Source organism: Trachinotus anak, unplaced genomic scaffold (genome assembly GCF_046630095.1).
Source record: "Trachinotus anak isolate AG129_WGS33_773 ecotype Australia unplaced genomic scaffold, CSIRO_AGI_Tana_v1 ptg000025l, whole genome shotgun sequence".
In the NCBI taxonomy this organism is placed as follows: domain Eukaryota; kingdom Metazoa; phylum Chordata; class Actinopteri; order Carangiformes; family Carangidae; genus Trachinotus; species Trachinotus anak.
In genome coordinates, this window is record NW_027273876.1 from 10,361,567 (window position 1) to 10,384,213 (window position 22,647).

At 43.7% G+C, this 22,647-nt stretch overlaps 1 protein-coding gene across 3 annotated transcripts in view; it reads left to right on the forward strand.

Moving 5' to 3' along the window:
• The first annotated feature begins 282 nt into the window (after window positions 1-282).
• nrg3b (neuregulin 3b) overlaps window positions 283-22,647 on the forward strand; it is a 177,787-nt gene continuing 155,422 nt past the window's right edge. For 2 of the 3 annotated variants that reach the window (XM_071462732.1, XM_071462734.1), the window contains exon 1: window positions 284-2,800. In XM_071462732.1, coding sequence (XP_071318833.1) covers window positions 1,957-2,800 — 844 coding nt within the window. In that variant the 5' untranslated portion in view covers window positions 284-1,956. Of the gene's footprint in view, window positions 2,801-22,647 lie in introns of all 3 variants that reach the window. The other variant, XM_071462733.1, reaches the window with a different exon arrangement.

Consider the following 22,647-nt stretch of genomic DNA (forward strand, 5'->3'; position numbering starts at 1 on the left):
TCTACTGCCCACGGAGGTATCAAGTTGAAGTAGTGCTCTAACTCACCCATAAATTATGAGCGGGGTGTTTGGTTTGTTTGCTCTTGTGTGCCGCTGGTGGAAGACATCGGGGTGGCGCCTCCCTCCTTCTCCTCCTCCTCCTCCTCTGCCTCCCTCCCTCCCTCCCATCTCACCGCTCCCTGGGGTGTGTCTATGGCAGCGCCTCTCATCTCCACACCGTGTGTGTGTGTGTGTGTGTGTGTGTGGCTGCTGTTGCTGCCGCCTCCTCCCTCTGCCTCCTATCTGCATCTGCTGCAGAGCTTAGCCAACACGCACATATTCTCTCTGTCTTGTTTTCCCCACTACCTTCCTATTTTTACCCACCAGGAAATTTTCTTTTTTTTTTTTCCTTTTTCTTTTTTTTGTTGTTGTTGCTGATGAAGGAGTCAGCGCACACCTACAGCTGTGGAGTCTGGGGGGAGACGGGGGGCAGTCACTAGTCGTCACTTCGGAGTATTGAGGACGGCGGTGAACCGGAGGAGAGCGCCGGATGGGATAGGAGCCGTGAAACCCACATCACTCACCGCGGATTGAGCAAGCCCCCCTCCCTCCCTCCCCTCTCCCTCTCTCTCTCTCTCTCTCCGTCTCTCCCTAGTCTGCAGCCTCCAAGAACAGCCGCCGCATCATTTTTTTCAGAGCAGCAGCCCCCTCCCTGCCCCTCCTCCCTCCATCCTCTCTCTTCTCTCCATCTCCCTTTCTGCTGCTTGCACCACTGTGGGAATGCAGCGAAGGTAAACGAATCGTAGAAGCTCCCTTTCATTCTTTCTTCTTCTTCTTCTTCTTCTTCTTCTTCTTCTCCCACCCAATGCCGGATCTATCAGCACAGTGACGGACTGCGGGCAGACAGCTCTGGAAACACACCACTGTCACTCCGGGGGAAATCAGAGTCGGGCGGTCGGACGTGGATCAGTTGGATTTAGCCCGCTCCTCCGGACGCCAGCACCACCCCATCTCGCTGGCAGATCAAATCAGATCCCTCTCTGCCCTGCCTCGTTTTCAGTTTCCCGTGGCTTTTTTCAACCGGCTTTCTCGCCACTGGATTACCGACAGCTGGAGCGACTAAAAGGCTGGCCGGGCATGGAGAACTAAGGGCTGTTAGAGGCAAACTTGCAATAGCCGACAAAGACACCTGCAAGAGGAAAAAGGAAAAGCCCTCTGATTGCACGTACAAAAGGTCAGATGAACTCCGCTGAAACCTGAGAGAATAGAGGAATAAAGGACCGACCAGTGGTTTGTATTTTAAGGACCCTATGCGGCCGATGATCACGCGGCTGAGAGTGGGAGAAGGGAGCTGCCGGAGCCGGGGCTGTTGATGTACGCGATCTCACACGCACATGGATTTACAGCTCCAGTCTGAAGCTCACCAAGCAGCGGATCGATATCCTTCTCCGTTTTTTTTTTTTTTTTTTTTTTTTTTTTGAGTCGGCTTTGGGAGTGAAGCATCCTGGGATTTATCATCGCTTCGTTAGCGCTGAACTACAGTGAGGCGCCCCCTCGCTTCGCTCTCTCACCTGTCCATAACCTGTGCGCTCCCGTGGAAAGTGTGTGGCTGTTTTCGTGCATATTTCTGTGCGTGTGTGTGCGCGTGTGTGTGCATGGGTATGCTTGGTTTTGTTGTCCGCCAGAGGGAGTGTAGGTTATACTGCTTGTGTATGCATTTGAGTGCTGTGCCAGCTTTTAATTAGTAGTACTTGACTGTGAGTGATTGCGTCTGCTTGTGCTTGCAGGTGCTTGTGCATAAGTTTGTGTTTTACATTTGTGCATGTAGATATATATAGGATAGGCATTGTGCAGGTACTTACTTAAGATGCCCAGCATTTCTTTTGCACCACATCCCCTTCCTTGTACATGCCCCTGTGTCATTTGGCCACCTGTTTGACCTCCCGAACACCCTAAGAGACGAAAAGCTCCAGCAGGATGAGTGAGCGCTCTGGTGCGAGCACTCTAGCGGCCATGACGCTGGAGGAGCCAGGGGCTGAACAGGCATCTCCCCGAGCCCCAGGCCCTCTCCGCTGTGGCCCTTGCGCTGTGTGGCCTCGCCAGCAGACCTGGCTGTGTGCCGTGCCCCTGGTAATGGGCTTTGTGGGACTGGGCCTCAGTCTCATGCTGCTGAAATGGATTGTGGTGGGATCTGTCCAAGACTATGTCCCCACTGATCTGGTGGATCCTAAAGGTAGCATTGGACAGGACCCTATATTTCTCTCCAAACCCAGTGCCATGCCCAAGGGGCCCGACATTTCCACCGCCACCACTACTTCAGCTGCCTCTACCACAGCAATGGTGTCAACTACCACGCCGCTAGCTGCGGATGGCACTGCCCCAGCTCCAAGAACTCGATCAGGGCCACCAGCAAACCACTCAGCCAATGGCAGCACTGCCAATGGAGATGGCAACCGCGCCCCACACCTTCACAATCGTGTTAGCAGCCGCACTAGCGGCACTGTGGTTACCACCTCCACCACTCGCGCCACCCGACTCACCCCACCACCCAGCGGTAAGGAGGTCACCCCTCGCAGCACTGTCAGAAAAGGAACCGGCGCTGGTAATGGACATAATGGAGCCGCCAACTCAAAGCCAGGACAGACTTCTGCTACCATCACCACCACAGCATCCGCTTCAACTACCGGTACTGTGAAGACCACCGCCAAGGTGCAGCCGACCACCTCCCAGCCGGCAGCCCCGGTCAAACCCACGTCACGCTGGAATCATGGACGCCCAGGCAAGGGCCCAGCCACACGCCCACACCACCGCTTCCGAACACGTAAGTTCACTTTCTGAGTTGGAGTTGGAGGTATGGAGTTGTATGAGTGAGTGCAGTTGTGTGAGCTTATCTGTGGAACTTGAGATGAGTGCTTCACAATAGCTCTTTTCTGGGCCTTCATGGCAGTAATAATAGTATGTCACTATAGCTACCAGTTATCACATATAACTCTATGTCTGGGTAAAAGTGCTTTGATATGACTCATGGTCTAAGAATATATATTATATTATTTCTCTTTATATCTACATGAAAAGTGGATACTCCAGCAGCTTAACATTAATCGTATTCATTAGCACAGAGAGATATCAGGGGATATTCTCAGTATTTTCACCCCTCTCGTCTTTATCTTTTACTTGTGCATTAATCCGATATGAATCTTACCTCCGGAGGAGTTTTTTTCACACACTAGTTTAAGGACCATTAAAGGCAGAGCACCATCTAGTAGAATTTATTTTGTTTCGTCTGCTAGAGTTGGGATGTTGAATCTTTAGGATGTGTGCTTTGACCAAGGATGGCGTGTTTGTGTTATGAAAACAAATAACAGGCGCTGGTTAGGTGTCGAATTGGGAGAAAGGTTAGCTCTCACCTCCTGTCTAGAGGAATCAGATATAGCGAGGCCACACATCCCATTTAGATGAGAGGATACTTGGAGCAGAGTGTCGCAGGTACTGCTTTGTACACTGCAGGGAGATTCAGAGAGGGAGAGGGTGAAAACGATGAGGCTCAGAGGGGAAAATAGATATAGGGATGAGAATAAGGTTGCATAGGACAAGTGGAAACGAAAACGACATAGGAAATAGGAAAAAAAAGGGGGGGGGGTTGCTTTGAAAAACAACATAAAGCTGAAGAGGATGGCGAGGGGAGGAAGAGAATGCGGGAAGCATAACAAAGCAGGAGAATGAAGAGTGGGAGCTGTGAGTAGAGAGATGGCAGATGGAGTGGGCTAAGTGAGGGAAAGGCTTGAGGGAGATAGAGGGTATAAAGCAGGGGAGCTGTGAATTTTGCATATTTAGCATTGTGTAAAGAAGGAAGGCTTCCTGATTATTCATTCCACAAGGGACATGTTTTTAACATCACAAGGTATTTTTTTTTTTTTTTCAGATGTGGGCGGGGCAGGATGTGAGGGTAATCATGAGCACTGACTGGATATGGGCTATGTGGACTTTATTTTTTCTCAAACTCAGGGTGCTGTGTTCTGTCGGAACATAACATTTCATTTGCAGCTTTGATTTAATCCTCCCTATTGGCTCACACTCGTCTCAGCTATGTTGCATATTCACCTTAGCTTCCTATAGTTGCAACAAGGCAGAGGCTCTAGTGACTAACAAGTGCTGTGATCAACATATCACAGCTAAAATATGGGCTAAACGGATTTACCATGAGAGCGAATTATGAAACAGTTTCTGTCAGTTTCCTGTTCATTTTTTTCAGCAAAGTGCTCTAGAGGGCGGTGACAAAACATTAAAATGAAAACTGACACCATTTCCCCACATTTCTGGTGTGGATCATATGTTTAGACAATGGTTCCGGTTGACTACATCCTCTCATTTATCTGCTGGATGCGTCAATGGCATCGATTCCACAAGCAAACGGTGATCAAGTGACATCATTTTCTTCTTCTTTACCTCAGGGCGAAAATACTTTCAGCATAGCCAGTTGGACAGTGGATATTGAAGCATCTGTACTCTGTTGGCAGCTGTGGAGAAAATAATGTTCTAGTTTCCCCAGCTGAAGGAGAACATGGGCTGTGGTCAGCTTGAGTTCAGCCGGCAGCAGCGGTGGTGACAGAAGTATAGAAATGTCCATAGACAGTCCTCAGACTCCTCCTACAGAATAATCCACTGCTCCAGAGTCATTGACGTCACTAGATGAAGAGCTGCTGAACAGCTGAAAGCTGCCAAACCGGGCAGCCCCCTTGTGTGAACATCAGGAAGCATGTGTTTGTACTGTATTCTATGAAAGGGCGCTGCCTTCAAAAGCTAAAGCACACTTAGTAAAGCTGCCCTCAGTTAATAAAAGCTTTCAGATAGACAAATAATTGTCATGGGCAGCTGATGGTTGTGATAAGTCTCCAGCCTTCATTTTGACATCATGCAGAGTGGCCTGATATTTTTTATTCACTCATTGAATCGTTATCCCTGAGTTTAATAATTGTCTGTCAGGCTTTCTACAGGCACCAAAACACATATCTGCCATGCTCACTGATTTTTAAATGAATGGGGACATTTTTTTTTTTTTAGTAGACTCTGCATTGCTCGGTTGGAATAAAATCCTTCAGAAAAAAAAAATCCTCAAACCCTTTGAACCAAGAATATAGAAATACTAATGAAAGCCATAAACTCAGCCTCTTTTGTGCTTGTCAAAAACATCACCATGGCAGCTGGAACTGTGAAAGCTCTGTTGTTAGCCCTGGCAATAATCAGTGACGTCAGTGGCAGTCATAAACACCTTCCTGCAAAAACAGAGATATTTGTAGAAAACTCTTCTGTGATTCTGCACCTGTCCGCTACTTGTTGGAAAAGACCATTGACATCTTCGGAGCAATGAGTAATATCATTGTTCGCAGACTCACGAGAATGTTATAGTGGTCTTAGAGCTGCAGGTAACGTATGTGTAAAAGATGTCAAGACATGTGCCAGGTCAGAAAGCGGATTTGGCTGTAAGATCTTTAAAGAGGAAAAATTCCCCTTTTTGCAGGGAGCAACAACTCTGACTCTGCAGCACTCACTCCCTATACTTACGCATTGTATATGATATATATCAGGAACAGTATGTCTGACAGGATGTGGCTTTTCACTTGTCATTTCACTAATTTGGTGTTATGTTGAAGCATCTCTTTGCAATTTTGCTGAAGGTCTTGCTGAAATACGATCTATTCTCATGGCCCAGAATCTGTGCATGAGTGCAGTGTGTTCATCGATGACTGTAAGTTTATTGTTCTATGTATTAACAGACATCTGGCAGAAATGAAATTAGTTACTTTGTGTTTGTCGAGAAGAAATAAAAACCCCTTGTATAGTCAAGATAAGCTGCGTACTTCAACTTGTGCGTTTAAAGAAGGACGATTGTTAGCACAGGAGAAGCTTGGGTCACAACATGTCAACAGAAGTGACAGTTTTGTATTCATCAGCAACACTTCTTCAGCTGTGAATCCATCAGTTTATAAAACAGACCATTAAACTACCATGCTTTATCACTTCCAGTATTCATGAATAATGTGCATAGAATTCAAACACTAAACTTCCTGTGGCTAGAAATGAATGCTCAAAGTTCACTGTGGACTCCTACCACTGTTGTTGCTTATGCTGTCAAATCAAGGCCACGCTGTGTGTTAAATGGCTTCATGTTGCTATGTTATTCTAGCCTGTGCCTAGTTTTGACACTTTTGCTGTGGGTTAAAATATTCAAGCATTCTCTTTACTGGAAATTACTTTCTCACCACCCCTGCGAGGTTAGCATGTATTTACATAACCCTCGTATGCAGCATTCATGTTATATGTGCAACATTAACACTGAATTCTTAAGGGCCACACTCAGCCTTTTATGAAGCTAACTCCAGAGTTTTGGGATTGAAGACTCTTCTAAAGCCTGATTGTATCGAGCTTACTGTAATAGAGCATAGAGTTGAGCAATACAGCGTATTTAAAGTGTAATGATACACAGAAAACTCGGCTGATGATGAAACGCCGTGCAAAACATGGCTTCAGGTGAGGTCTCGGTTTCAGATGATCTGGACTGCATATAGTAACGTTTTTTTTTTTCTTTCCCTCTCTCTCTACTCATTGCTGTCTCTTCTGCTGCTTTGGTGAAGGGCTAAATGAATCTCTGTGTCCTGGAAGAAAGACAAGCTCTGTCCATCGGGGATAATGACATATTTTACCTACTCCTTTTGTCTTCTTTTTTCCCCCCTCTCTCTCCCTCTTTCCCCATGGTTATTGTGTCTGCTCTCGGTGTCATTGTATTCCTCCATCTATTTTTACTTTGCCTTTGTGCTTTCGGTCCCCTTTCAAACGTTAGCTCCTCAGCTCACATTCACGAGCATATGGGCAGACGCAGAAAAACTGGCACACTTGTGAACACAAAGACAAGCATGTAGCATATGTGTGCCCCTATTCATGAATCTATCATCTGGTTTTTCTGTATTTGAGGCTATTATGTATCCGACACTACTCTCTACATACAAGCCCCATTGGCTCAGAAGTAGGGAAGTAACAGACGAATGGAGCCGTGCACAATGAATGCCTGTTGGGAAACCATGGGACGCTGTGTTGGCTCAGGGCCCATTGCGTTCTCTTCTCGGCTGTAAGAAATCTTCCTTAGTAAAGTGTGGTTGTAATTCCCTGCACATCTCACTAGCCTGATTCCAGACGTGTGAATCGCCAGCCACATTTAAATTCAGAGGTCTGGCGTTGCTCTTCAACTGATCCAATGGCTGGTTGGTTTCCCCAGTTCAGGGGAAAACAACCGAGTCAGTCAGCGCCGTTTATGGGTGGGTCTCATTTTGGGAATGTCACCTAACAGAATACAAGGAAAGTGACACAGCTATCAAGGCTGCTGTAAATCAACTGACTGAAACAACAGCCATTAAATCAGAACAGCTGTGCACTAAAGGCATTAGAAAAAAAAAAGAAAAAAAAAAAGATGAAAAAATGTTGTTGCTGTTCTCCCAATGGGTTTAATTTATCAGCCGGCTCCTTTGGCACTTGAGGAAATGAATCAGGAGGATGCAGTGCTTATAGTTAGTCCAACATGTTGGAACTGTCTGTTCAGAGGTTTTTCTTCACGGTCTACAGGCAACAGAATTCTTAACTTTGTCACCACTTCTTTATCCTGTACAATAATTTAGCATAAACAGCTTTGATTAGCATGATAAACGGCAAGCTGACTTTTCTCAGCCACTGTTAACGCGGAGTCGGTGTTGCCTGAAAACGATGTTGGCAGACGGATAAATAGTCACAGAGATTGGTTAGTGCAAAATAAACTCCCTCCTAAACAGAAAGCAGCTTAACAGTGTCAAACTGAATACTGGGGTGGTAGCGAAATGGCATTTGAGTCTGAATAAAATGCTGGCATCATACAGTTTTGAAATCAAAAGCCCAATCAGATATTGTGCCACAGCTGACTTTTTTTTCTCCTCTTTCAGACAGGAAAACACAGGAGAATGACACAGACAATGTCTCTGATGTCACAGAGAAAAAAAAAGAACAGAAATGGATGTTTTTCTTGACACACAAGCCCCCGTATATATATATATTTTTTTCCTGACTATACATGAAGCCCACACAAAGTACTACTGTAGGACCAGTGGAGCGTGTAAGGGGGATTAAAAACAAAGATATAAATCCATTTTGCCTCTCTCTCTCCAGGGAGGTCAGGCTCAGATTTGCCAGGCTGCCTCTGAGGCCCCTCTGTCTCTCCTGAGACATGCTCCGCTTGTTCGTTGAGGCTGGCCCAAGCAGGGCTGCCTCTGCACAGTGTGATTGCGCAGCTGCACCAATTTACAAATATCCTCCTGGTTGGGAGGCGAGCTCTGATGCCTCAGCTGCTATCATCTTAGGCTTAAAGTTATTAGGCAATATTTAAGCTCAAACTGTTTCTTTGTCTTGGTCTCAGCATGTGACACGCAGATCTACAGCAGTCACACAGCCTTGTTGTTGCTGTAAGCCTCGGAGGAGCAGCTTGATGGTGCAGTCAACATACCGAGTTACACTTTCAATGACTTTTTCCTTTTTGGTGGCGCCGGGCACAACTATTTACTATTGTTTTGCTCTTGGGAAACACCTGATGTGCAATTTTCTGTCCATGGTGGCCACTACACATCAAGTTCTCATTTAAGTGGTTTTAAAGGAGCTTAATTATTTAATGTAAATGGGGAGTTACTTCAGTATTCATTACACGGGCTTGCATGAATGGTAAGATTCCAGAAATAGAAATTATTCATATTAGCATTGCAGGGGACATTAGCAAAAACCATGCCTTCAGACATGCTACAGTACATGGAGTTTTTCTGACAGTGCAGTGTGCCAACTGGCTCACATTAGTGTTTCTATTGTGCAGAAACTAACCCATAAAAAGCTATACAAAGTTCTTTTACCAATTAAATGGACAGATTTCTTTTTAAAAAAAACTTTGAATTATCCTTATTAAATTGACATAGCTGAGATTCATCAGTAAAGAAAAAAGTAAAAGATGAGCACATATTCTTTGCACACTCCAATTAATGAAAGTTTGCAGTATTCTGCAGTGATGACCCTGAACATCTAGCTAGCAGAGACACTTGACACTGATAGGCACCAATTACAAAGAAGAATACATCAGTGTATTCAGTGGGGTAAGCCTGCAGACAAATTATCTTAGAGTGACAGCCCAGTGAACGCTTGAAATTTTGTGGGAATTGATCCCGTGCCCTTTCCATTGCTGGTGCCGTGCTCTACCCACTGAACCTCACAGAATCAATAAGGAAGAGGGAGGGAGGGAGAGAGCCTTGAGTAAGGAGGGCTGTGAGAGAAAGAGAGAGAGAGACAGCAGAGGGACAGAAACAGGGTGTGTTGGATACAAAAGAAGGAAGAATTTATTAGGGCAAAGACTGTCAAAAACCAGGAGAGCACGCTGCAGAAGTAAGGATCTGCAAGGTAAAAGAATATAGACGTCGGACCATTCTACTCATTCTATTATTAGCTCTCATTTTTATGCAGATTGCCTGCAAGGTATTATCCATATTTGAATTTAAAAGTAAGTATTTTACTTCAATCCTGTCACCTCAGTGTCTGCATGATGTATCCTATATAGAACTAAATCAGCAGGCTACGCAAATCAACGGAGGTCATCAGTGTAATGTAATATAGATTTTATGGTACCACAGGTGTGTGTGTGCATTAGGGTCTATTTATATAAAAGGATTAATTGATTAATTGAGAAAACAAAGGCCAGACTAATCAAGAATGAAAATAACGTTAGTTGCAGCAGTTGCAGTAGTTTTCTGCAGTTTGTCCAGTATTTATTACCACATTGCGTAACACTGCTGAGAGCATGAGAGAGAAAAAGATCGGGCACTAACAGGTCAACATGAGCAACGTGCGAATGGTTTGGACACACAAAGGTGAAACTGCTACAGAAATATGTCACGTTGGCCTCGCGGTCCAGCACTGAGCCCACTGTGAAAGGTCCGAGAGCGGAGCCTGCGATGGTTGTTGCATGTCATCCTCCCTCACACAAGAGACATTTGATCCATGACTTGAGCCTCTTGGGTAACACTTCCTCTCAGGGTGTGTACATATCCCACCTCCTTTCAGTTGTTGGCTGACCCTAACCGCAACCATGGCCCTAACCCTGCCCCTACCCCTAACCTTAACCTTCTCTAACCTAAAGCACACAGAGCTTGTTTGGGTGTGCTAAAAGGCCAGGGCCGCATACTTCCTGTGGGAATTTGGCTCAAGAAGCAAAAGTCCCCGCCTTCTCTCACCCTGTGACGCTAAAAGGTTTGTCACATGAGAATTGGTTTGAATTACCCAACCAAGTCTTGTTTGTGTGCATGTACAAGCCTACGGGTTAAACTGCATTGTGTCGGTGCTGCAGTGGATATCTTGTGAAGTTCATCTGATGCTTTTAAATGACATTTGACTGTCAGGCAGCAGTCGAGGGACTCGCAGACTGGCGGAGGAAAGGGCTGCCTACTGTAAGTACTGACTGTGGCCATCTTAGGGCTTCTTAATGTCACTGTGTGATTTATGTAGACAAAATGTCCACCGGGAGGTGGCAGAAAGAAGAAGAGGTAGGGCGGGGTGGGACAGGCTGAAATATTAATATATGGGAAGACAAACATGTGGAATGTGTGTTGCCGGAAGTGTGAATAATTGATGAATCTTCCCTTTATAAAGTGCTTGAGATGTCCCACGCTTGATGGTCTAATGGCAGAAACATGGTATAGGATTTTACTGTGCATTATTCAGTCTCCACGGGCTGTCTGTCACAGGCAAAGGCACCAACAGCCACAACTAAGTGGACACAAAATCCGTAAGACTTTTGGAATCAAATTCTTTTTTTCCCATTCTCTTTTCATAGATGTGGCAAAAGCCCCCCCCCCCCCCCACACACACACACACACACACACACACACACACACACACACACACACATGCACAGATTTAATGGTTACTAATGTTTCCACAGAGAAATAAAGGTGTTCTTCGCCAAAGGAAAGAAATAATCCTAATTGAAAGTAAACAGTGGGATCATTATTATCTCTGAACACGACTCCCCCACTTTATATCTTTTCAAATTGGAAGAAATGGAGAGTAGAGAACAATTTTAAAGACTGGGTTTAGTGGTGGTGGTGATGTGTGCGTGCTGGGGGAGTACTCACTAACTCACTCATTTTAATCACATGCTGTCATGCCTACTTACCCACAAGCCTGCCACAGTCCTATTTTTTTTTCTTTTTTTTTTTTTTCCCAGGAATTGTGTACTCAGTAATTAGCCTGGTTCTAATCCCAGGCATCCATTCATTCACTCATTCACTCATTCACTCATTCACTCATTCATTCATGTGCTGAGAACACAGTGACTTGCTGATAGCTCAAGGGGCACTGAGATATGGTAGTGCATGTGGCTGTGGCAGTGCAGAGAGGATTACAGTCCATCATATCTGATCTGAGACTGTTAGATCCCAATATTGAATTACGGACCCTGCGGGGTCTCTGGTTCCGTTATCAATTTGCAAACGAATAACGCGGAAAGGAAGAGGATGGGGGCTGGAGGTGGGTGTGGGTGTGGGTGTGGGGGGGTGTGTGGCTGTGGGGCAGGTTTTGGTGGGGATGCGATGAATCTAATAACAGCCAATTTTTTTTTTTTTTTTTGTCCATGGGACTGCAAGTGGCAACACAACTGCAGTGCCATGTGTGATTTAGGTATTATGGAGCTTGCATTGTTCCCTATTCAGTTGGATATACTGTCCCATTTTGGAGGGATTACAGCTGTCATGGCTGCATAAAACCCTCATTAAACATTAAAAACATATTTACGACACACATCCTTTCAAGCAACATTTTAAAACCTGCACGAGGGGTTATAAAAGTCCTATAAAGACATTTATATTATGTTTTTGAGCGTTATTAATGTTAAAATACGTTTCCTTTTTTAATAGATACTCGAGTGACAATTCATACAAACATAATCTTATGCGGTCAGCCACATTTTCAATGTAAAACTTGCACTTATCTTGTTGGCAAGAACATACACCTCCAGTTGTGAAGTGGAATTTAGAAAGTGTTGCATCAATTCCTCTAAACCCGTCTGTGTCTAAAACCTCGAGTGTTGCAGCACGGAGAGACATTTAAGTCACGACTTCAAACTGAGGTTTTGCGCGGCATGTGGAACATGATTTCTCACCAGCCCTGCTTCGCACATAGCATCTGGGTACATGACGAGCCTGCAGGAAAGTGTGGATTGCGGAGGTTGCAGCAGTTGGATTGATTCACTGCAATGTGTGGCCTGCTGCCACCCCCAGTGACGGGAAATGTGCCATGGTGCCCTGGTTGAGATGGAGAGGCTTGTTGTGGTGTGTGGAGGTGGAGGTGGAGATGGAGGTCACCTCTGTCTCTCTCTCTTTTCTCCCTCCCACTATCATTCATGCCTCTATACTTAGTTTCTCCTTTTTTATTCTCATCCTCCTGTCGTCTATTTTAAGGCACCTGCTTGTCTCTCTCTCTCCCTCTCTCTCTCTTTCTCTTTGTGGGGTTTCTTCATTCACCTCACATCGCTGACAATATGAGAACCAGCCAATGAGAGCTCTTATCTTAGAAGTGTACCGGAAGAGATAAGAGTATCATTCATCATTCCATATTAGCTACTGTCACCACTTCCTGCAGAGAATTCCCAAGGAAGTTATGACAAGGAACCGACACTATTTCATTATTATTATCAGTTGTGCTGCGTTTTCATCGCCCTCTGAGATCCTTCAGCCCTTCATATGATACCGAACCTTAAAGCTGCACAGGTGTAACGTACTTCGTCAAAGCTTTAATGTTACATAATCATTCTCAGTCACGTCTTTTTGCGCCTTACTGTAGATGTCAAATGGGATTGCAAATAGATTATCACATTTGTTATTTTGTTAAGCATTACATAACGGTGATATGTAATACCTCAGATCCACAGGTGGTGGAATTAGCTAATCCCATCAATAAACAATGAAATTATAATTCTTAGAGCTGCTATGTTTGCAAAAAAAAAAAGAAAAAAGGACAACCTTTTGTACTCACTCCTTCAAAAGGCAGACACGTCTTCACTCTTCTTCCCTCTAGATTTTTTAAGCGTGACTTTAACTGTGTCTCAGATAATGTCCTGAAAATTAAAAACACCTCCCTTGAGAATGGGACTGTCCCAGCCTCTGTCAGTGCTGGGCTTGGTAAGCCTCCTAAGAAAACGTAACCTAGACAGCGAGGTCCACAGTAACCTTCCATTTTTTCAACCTTTTATAACTGTGATACGAGCAAACGTTGCGTATAAAAGGATTAGTAACTTTGTGATTAAAACATTATCTGAGACTTAACTGCCAGTGATGTTTAAGCTTTAAAAAAAAAAAAATGTTTTCATACATGAATTTAATTGAGTTTGTTTTATGTAAAGGAAACTGCCTTGGTCATATGCTCCTCCGGTGGCTATGGTATATTCACCATTCTGCTGCTAGACTCCTGATCAAAACTAAAAGGAGAAAGCCTATCAAACCAGCTGATGTGCGGTGATAACGCCGGCTCCGTGTATCATTAGGCCCTAACTTTAAAGCACTTTTGAATGTACATAAAGCTTTAAGTAGCCGAGGTCGAGCCCACGTGGCCCACTCTGAGTTGTCTGACATTTGTCCACTATCAGTCAGATCCTCCTCTGTGGATTTGTTAGATCTTGAGAACCAGGAGAGAACTGGAGATGCAGAACTCTGCTCCCAAACTGAGGAACGATATCCTGAAGGATGTTAAAGAGGCAGCTTCAGTGAGGCAGCTCAAAAGATGTCTGTTTTTTTGTTAGTTTTCATTGAGTCTTTTAACTTCAAATACATTCATGTTGTGCTACCTCTTTTCAGTATCATATTACTTTAACTGATGCTAGATTGTGCCACCTTACAGCTCAACCACTTGCTTGTTTTTTCATCTTATAAACACTTTAAGCTACATTATTTGGAGCGACAGATCTTTAACATCTATATTTACGTAACATCTATGTAGGAATATAGATTTAATCTAAACCCTTCAAAGGCTAAGTGACACCTCGTTTGGGTTTTTTTTTTTTAGGTATTTGCATGTGAGATTATTCAGTGCAAACGAAAAGATGGCCCTTTGTGAAGTTCCAGCAGATGCCATTATTTTCAAACACGGTCAGAAGCCTCAGGTGTGCCGATCATGGCGCTGATGAACAGTGAGAGAGGGAAGCCTGAGTGGAGAGGGAGATGAAGACAGGGATTGACTAAGGTCCTCTAATGTTATTTTCCTGGGGGTGTGCACAGCTTGTCTCATGTGGTAATCCATGCATGGTAAAACCTTATCCATGGGGATAATGTCAACTCACTCCCGAAGATAACAAGACAAAAGCCCTTGCCTAGCGCTCACTCCAGAGTGTGTTTCATATTCCCCTAATCTGCCATCTTACATGGCTCTGTTCTATGGATTTGTTGCCCGAGCTTGCCGATTAACACAAACACACAGCTACACACAAACACACACACTTTGGACTGTGCAGCTTTGCCGGTTACTTTTATCAAAAAAGATGGAGGACAGAAATGACATTTATTTCATATAACTACATTAACCGCCCTTTTCTGTTGTCTGCTTGAAGCACAAATGCTGAATGGGAACAATGCACAGTCAGCTGTTATTGTCCAGTTCATCATTAATAAAGGCCGATCAATGGGGAGTAAACACATACATCAGCCTTCATGGCTGTCTTTATTACATATTATTTTAGCCTTGGATTTAAGTGAACCAGATGTTTTTATTACTCGTGGACTACTCATGGCAAGTTGCTTGAACAGTGGAGAGTTACTGTACACAGCCCGCTGCACTCCTTCCTCCTTAAATGGAGGAAGAAATTGTCAATTATCTTTGTGTGAGTGTGACTTTTTGGCATGTGTCTTCGTGAGTGTGTGTGTGTGTGTGTGTGTGAAGCACTGTAGTTCTTCAGCAGCACAGCGTGAGGATCAAAAGATCATAAAAGGACATTTGGCAGTGTAGTTCATGCTGAAAGTGGCCTAACAGATCCAAGGTTTAAGAACACTGAATCTTCACTAGACTGAAAGAGCATCCATCACATTCACACCCAACCCGTCAGACAACTCAGTGAATTATATATTGAAAGTTCCCTTCCGAACATCCAGGCAGAGACATCTTTCTCTCTGTCTCTCCCTTCCATCTGATGTGCTGCATTGAATCATTGATAGGACATCCACAACAACAGCGCTCCTCCCTATAAAACACCTGTCACAGACAGCCTGAAAGGAATATAACTGGAGCGAGATGTGGAATCTGTTTTTGATCTTTTTAAGAGTGAGTGTGCGGCGAAATGATGCCTATTGGGCCTTGTGTACAAAAAATGGTTGAGATTATACTGTTTACTTCACTACCTGATATTCAGCTCATTGGAGCTGAGTTTTTTTTTTTGGACAGTGACCTATAAAAAGTAGTGACATAAATTCTCATCATCATAATTTTATGAAATTACTCTCTGCAGTGGTTTTTTTGTACTCCTGTGTACTCCAGGAGTCTTCTCCTGTTATGCATCTATATTTACTGCGGGAATGGAAACACCAAACTCTGTCATGTACTTTTCCATGACGGGAATGAAGGGCTCCGTGCAAGTGAGACACTGCCGTTATAGGCACTAATATGCTCTCCTCTCTCAGTCATCAAGTATACTCTTTGATCTCAGCTGGAGTCAGGGATGCTTCAGGGATATGATGGAATATTTTATTGCAGTTGTGGGAAAGTAGTTGATGGGGTTGCCTCAGTCCGACGGTTCCACCCTCTCCCCCTCATAGTAAGTTAAGCTTTAAAGCCTCAGCTGAGCACCCAAGTGACTATTTTGCATGTTGTTACTCCTAAACCGTCTGTTTTACAAAAGGACTGTGTTCCCTCTGAAATTTCAGAGTGTGTGTGTGTGTGTGTGTGTGTGTGTGTGTGTGTGTGTGTGTGTGTGTGTGTGTGTGTGTGTTAAATAACTGTGGTATGGGGCTGGCAGGAGGCCGGGAGGGTTAGTAAAGAGGAGGCTGACAGTTCAGCCAGAAAGAGTGTGTGGCATTACAGAGAATAATGAAGATTAAGTTGAGATCGGGTAGTGGGAGGAATGGAGGATCAGTGTGTAAGATCAATGTATGGAGGGAAGTTGAGATAGATGAAGGTGAGGACAGACAGATTTCCTGTTTCTCAGAAGTGGGAACCGTTGATTAAAACAGCCCACATTTCTCTGAGTGGCCACATCAAGGCTTGATCAGATAAGAAAATAAAGCACAAGGCATAATTCATGGTTTTCTTCTTGGCAGAGGGTTTGGATTTTGGTCCACAAACAGCAGTTTGTGTCCCTCTACACAATCGTGATTTGCTTTTAGTAGGGAACATGGGACCAGATTCTGTGGGTTTTATTAAGTATGAAAGATGTTGACCAAAACTATCACCTGTCATTCAACACATTTCACTCACAGAGCATTTTATTTCCATTTAGCTTGTGCACATCCAAAGCAAGTCATGCAGTATTACAATATGTAATAATAAGTAGGCCTGTGCTTTTGTGTTGGGTCACATCCAGGGCAAGGCCATCAAACACTGGGCATAAGTCAGAAAATAGACCCGCACTTGTTCTTTGGTAATCCACGACAGCTGGTGTGTGTGTGTGCATGATGGATATCATGCGTGTCCACACGTGCATGTGTGTATGTGCAGAGACAGAGATACGAGATAGCAGGGCCAGATGGGTCCAGCTGTGGATCTGGTGGCCTAGATAAAAGGCTAGATGGGTGCCACCACCTTCATGAGGTGCCAGCAGAACATTTAGAGTAGGTGTTAAAAGCTCGAAGGCTTTGATGGGCCCCAAACGTCCGGCAGAGAGAGGGCGCTCATTAGGAGCTGCTTCTGCATGAAGTCTATAATGAAGAATGTTAAAAATTGAACTGCAGCATCTGTGTCCATTTAATGTTCAAATGACCATTACAGCCTTGATGTATCAATCAGGAAACTAGACATAACTATCTATCTACTCAACTGGGGCAGAATGTAATTACTTTTAATGTTGATTAACTATTTCTTTCAATGATTAATGAATTTTTAGCCTATAATTTGTCAAAGAAATTGTAAAAATTGTAAAACATTTTGCCAGAAGCTAAGACGAGGTCCAAAATGGAAATATATTCAATTCACAGTAATATCTGGTCTGCAACTCACATTTTGTTTCTTCATTATAAATTATTCCGCAGATTATTTTTTGCTTAAGAGAGACTGTGTTGCATTGTTTTCATCATTTTTGCATAAAAAGGACGGAAACTGAAACAATCAGATGACAGAATGGTTATTTCTCTGCTTCTCCACTCATGAATTAATTGACAGTTGTAAATACAATAAAGCAGATTAAGTCACCAAACGTTTCCTTGATAAACGACTACAAATGAATCAATCATCAAGATTCTTGTTTGTTAATTTCCTCCCTGTCAACAAGTCGATTACTCAACTAATCATGTCCTAGGGCTTACATTTAAATGGGGAGAATATATGAAATGTCACTTTCAAAAATTTGTCCAGACGGTGCGTGCAGCCCATAGCAACCATTTCAGAAAACCTCAACACACGGCCCACTCCCACACAAACACTTAAATGGCCATTATGAAGGGAGAGGTGGAGAGCCAGCGCTGGCCTGAAGAGAGGGAGGAGGTGAAGTAGCCGTTCTGTCCTTTTCCGGGGAACTTTAGGACAGCCAGAGCCTTCACCAGCACCCCGGGGAGAGGGAAGACAGATTAATGCAGCGGCTTTAATATTTCAGATGAAAACGTATTACTGCTCTCTTGCTCTTTCTTCTCTCTTTCTCTCTCCAGCTCAGGGAAGTGGGCCTGAATTTTGCTTGCTCTGTCCCTCTCTCTTATGTCTTCCTCCCTGGCTAGGAGCATGAATGTGTTTTGCTGAGGGGTATATTCCCCCGTCCAAAGCTCCTCTGTCTACTCATTGTGACAGGAAGTGGTAGATCAGCAGGAGACAAACCTAAATGAATAGTGGAGTGGAGTTTTTGTGTGGGTGGGGCCTCGTCTATCTGTCTGTCTGTCTGTCGAGCACTGAAAGCTCCTGACCTTGCAACCAACCCTTCGCTGTCTATATTTGGCAACATATTATATCTATATGTCACCTTGGATGAGATATGCCGAGGTTCTGTCCACTCATATCTCCGACATGGAAACCTCCCTCTGAGAGACGCCACGCCCAGCGCCACTTCATCAGCCAGACAGCCCCTGTCTTCAAGTGTCAAGACAAATCCATTGTGATCACATTTTTCATCTGATCCGGTGACATCCATCCTGGCTTAAGAGTAAAGATTCAGCGTATCATATATTACAGCATGCATAGGTTTCCAACATGTCTGCTGCCAAGTAAATCCAGCCTAAGAAGATTAGAACACACAAACCCCTCTCCACATGTGTGTGATCAGGCCAAATAAAGGAGCTCCATGGACGTAGGCTTACAGGATGTGCCATAGGGCACCTCCCAGGGGACTTGTGGACTATATAACAAGCTTTTAGAGAGGGATGGGAAAAATCTATAGCATCTTATTGCCCTTATTTAATGACAGCAATGTTCATGGATACTGTGATCTTTTTCCAATGCTGTAGTCCATTTCACTTCTGTCAGAACAGACACTGAAAAGATAGACCTGGATATTTTAAAGAGTCATCTTTAACATTTTGGACCCACAGCACATGCATAAGGCGATACGAATGATACGAATAAAGTCAGGGAAACATAGTAGATAAGGCAAATATGGCTATTATTTCCTCATTTAATCAACTAATCTATATATTGTAACAAAACTCCAATCACAAGTTTCCAAAGTCCAAAGTGACTTCTTCATATGCTTTGTTTTGTCTGTGTCCAGAACCCTGTCATATTCAGATTAGTGTTATAAACAAGAGAGGGAGCAAATCCTCACGTTTGAGAGGCTGGGACCAGTGAATATCTGCCAACTGTGCTTGAAAAATGACCTAAATAATTAAATCGATTATCAAAGTAGTTTTCAGTTGATCGACTAATTAATGAAGTGAATATATGAAAAAATGATTGAATAGGCTCAGGGAAAAGTTTATTGTAGTTATGAAGCAAATAACATATAATAATGTCTGAATGTGCGTCATGCTCAGTAGTGGTTGCTTTTGTAATGGTTTGTAAGGGAAATAAACTCTCTGCGTCTCACATGACCTGCAATTCCAACTATGACCACGAAGCCAAAACAGCTGCAGAGCCCAGCACTGATGCGTACTGGCTCAGAGGTTGTACTATTTGAAGCACAATCTCTCGAATCATTTAAGTCCACAGTACCCATTTAACACCCATCCATTACGTTACTACTTGTGCAGGTCAGGGTCATCATGACAACTTGGCAAGCAGAGCAGCCCTGACATGCTGTTCCTTGGCGAGTACCGGGGAGGGGGAGGGGGGGTTATGTAGACTATGTAGACTGTGGTCCTGCAGAGACATGTATTCCCTGCAGTGTGTCTTGGGTCAGACCCTGGGTCTCCTCCCAGTTACCGTCCCCTCCCGGCCCAGTAAACCTCCAAAGGGAGATCTCACAGGTGCCCAGGCCGCCCTTGCTACTGCAGTGTTTTTTTTAATCAGGAGTTTGTGCTGGCAGGTTCATTCTGTTTTTTTTTTTGTTTTTTTTTATGATTAGCATTCTCACGGTTTTCAGTTGATGCATACTATTTAAGATGCCATTCTTCATCTACCTCTGCTCTCTGAGCCTGAGGCTGTTTGTTGGAGAATGAAGTCCTCTTCCTTCTGTATCTTCCTCCTCGTTTCCAGAGCTGCACATGTCACTCGCACAAAGGCTCACATGTGCCCACCTAGGCGCACGGGGAGACACATGCTCACACTCTCATCACACACTCCTCTCTCACACATGCATAAAAAGCACAGGTTTTCTCTCTTATGCTCCCTGTCTCCCTCAGTCTCTCAATTTCTCTCTCTCTCTTTCTTATACACACACACGTACACACACGCACCTCTGCATTTCATCTCCCCTGGGGGCCTCCTGCCTCTCTCCAAGCCAAACGGTGCGCTAATATGCTGACGTGTTTGACACTCGCTCTCCCCCTTGTTTCCCCCATTTCTTCTCTCTCTCCTTCTCCTTCCCCCTTATCACTGTTTTCACAGCTCCCCCCGATCCTTCCCATCTCTATGAATACACATGCTGAAAGACCTGCGCATACACACACACACACACACACACACACACTCATCTGCTGTGCCAAAGCAGAACTCTTATGCTGATATTTTCTATAATTAAATGTTTGCCGCAACAATTGAGGTAATGAACATAATGAAAAAAGTAATGAAGATACTTTCACCAGCGAGTGGAACCTGAGTGCAAGGTGCAATCTTAATTGCCAGTGATTTCATTGCATTCAAGATTTAGAGTGTCTGTAAAGTGGGTTCAGATTTGTAAGGAGATACCAGGTGTTATATAGATGCTCAGCTATAAAGTACTTTGTCTTCATAGTGTTTTAAACGTGAAGGTAGAAAAACTTAAATGTTTATTGTAAGGGTATTTTACGATACAGGCATATCCAGTGATTTATTTCAGCTTTATGGTGTCTATCCATCAAGACAGTGTAATCTTCAGCTCAGTCAAAATGCTAACATTGACTACAAATCCCAAAGGACTCAAAACACTGCTGTTCTCTTTCCCCCCTTTATTGCATAAAGAAATGTGCACTTTATTCTTCAGGTGTGTCACAGAAGAAATAGTCCCATCCATAGGAGTGGTTACAGCCAAATGGAAGTGCACACATCCAGACCTGATTCAATATAATAAGCAACCATTAGTTGGGAGAATTTGTGAGAGTTTGCTGTTAAGTTAAAGTTAAATATCTTTGGGTTTTGGACTTTTGGTTGAACATGTGATGAATATCTTTCAACATTTTCTGGCATTTTAGAGACGACACTAAGAGATTAGTCAATTAGTCAAAAACATAATAACAAGATTGTTAGTTGCAGCTCTGGTATATTACAAATCAGTTAAACTTTGTATACATGACACATTGATAACTAGCATTTAAACAGTAATAAAAACATAAGAAACTTTCAAACAAATGCCCAAAAGTAAATATCACAAGTCAAGCAAACGATCAAACTGAAGGACGAAATGTGTCATTTGTAACTGGCCTTTTGAACAACACATAGTGTTTTTTTCTGATCTGATGCTGCTGTCGGCAGGACAACATCATTTGTCAGTGACTTCCAAAACTGTTATGCACCACTGTTAAAAAAAAACAAAAAACAAAAAAAACAAAAAAAAAAAAGAATAAATAATGAAACTTGTGTTGTTTTGGAGCTCCTGCTGAAAGGATTGATGCTTTTGTTTTTCTTGTTAGGACAGTCCCCAGCATCACTAATGAAACACAATCAAATGTGGAAATAGGATTCAAATATGGAAAAATGTTAAAGATTAATCTTGGGCAGCACAGGCAGAAAGAGACATATATCAGACACTGATGGTGTCTAGCTCTTGCCACCATTCCTCTCGCACTAATAGTTACACTTCTATGATTTCGGCTGTCTATATTCCTGTTGTTGTGTTGTTTGGTTTGGTATTTTTGTGTGGACAGTTCCATCTTGAATAGCGCTGGCACAGCTGCTCCCTCTGACACAGCATTACTAACAGAATCACTGCTCCCCAGTCCTATCTCGCTCTTTTCTTGAAAATAAAGTTCCGTCTGTCCAGTCAAGGAGCTGTCCGGTGCTGAAAGCTGTAACACGGGCGGCTACAGCGCTGAGCTTTTAGAGGTCAGCGCGAGTCAGCAGAAGACAGGGTGCAAGAGCAACACGAGGAACACGATGTTGAGAGGCAGAGACACACTGAGAGCAGCTGGTCGAGGAAAGAGTGGGAGAGCGAGAGGTTGAGCCCAGAAAGGGAGAGAAATGTAAGGCTAGAGAGATGAGGACAAAATGGGGAATGGAGCAATGAGAGTATCATTCTCAGTTACACTGTTTCACATGGTAGAGCCCCTCTTTAAAAGGCCAATTACTCTGTAATAGTCCTAGACTGACTAGGTGATTTCTCACTGTGCTGAGTGGAATGGCAGAGCAGGAGTGGAGTCAGTCCAGTGGAGAGACCCAATCATCACTGCACTGGAGTGAAGGGAGTCAAGGGACACACACACACACACACACACATATACTGTATATATAAGTGTGTGTGTCCTTTGTGTGCGTGTAGCTGTTCATGAGCAGTTTGTGTGTATAATTGTCACTAGTCCACTGAATTCATTATTGAATGTGACCTTCAGGCACTACAAGCACTACAAGCATTCTTCAGTTGTGTCCGCGTGTGTGCTAACGTGCCTGTGAATGAAATAAGCCTCACCGGGAGACATTATGTACACCTTTCTGATACGGTTCAATACAGCAAGCTGTGAGACAATACCAGAGGCTGGGCTGAATTCACTTTAAAATCCAACAAAGTCAATTGGATTTTTTTTTTTCTATTTGTTGTAGTCAGTTTCTGTATTAAACTGATTTAATTGAAAGCGAATTCAATTTAAAATAAAAAAAAAAAAGAAAAAAGGCTTTGCGATCTCTATTTGACAGCCATGATAAATGCACCTTTTCCCC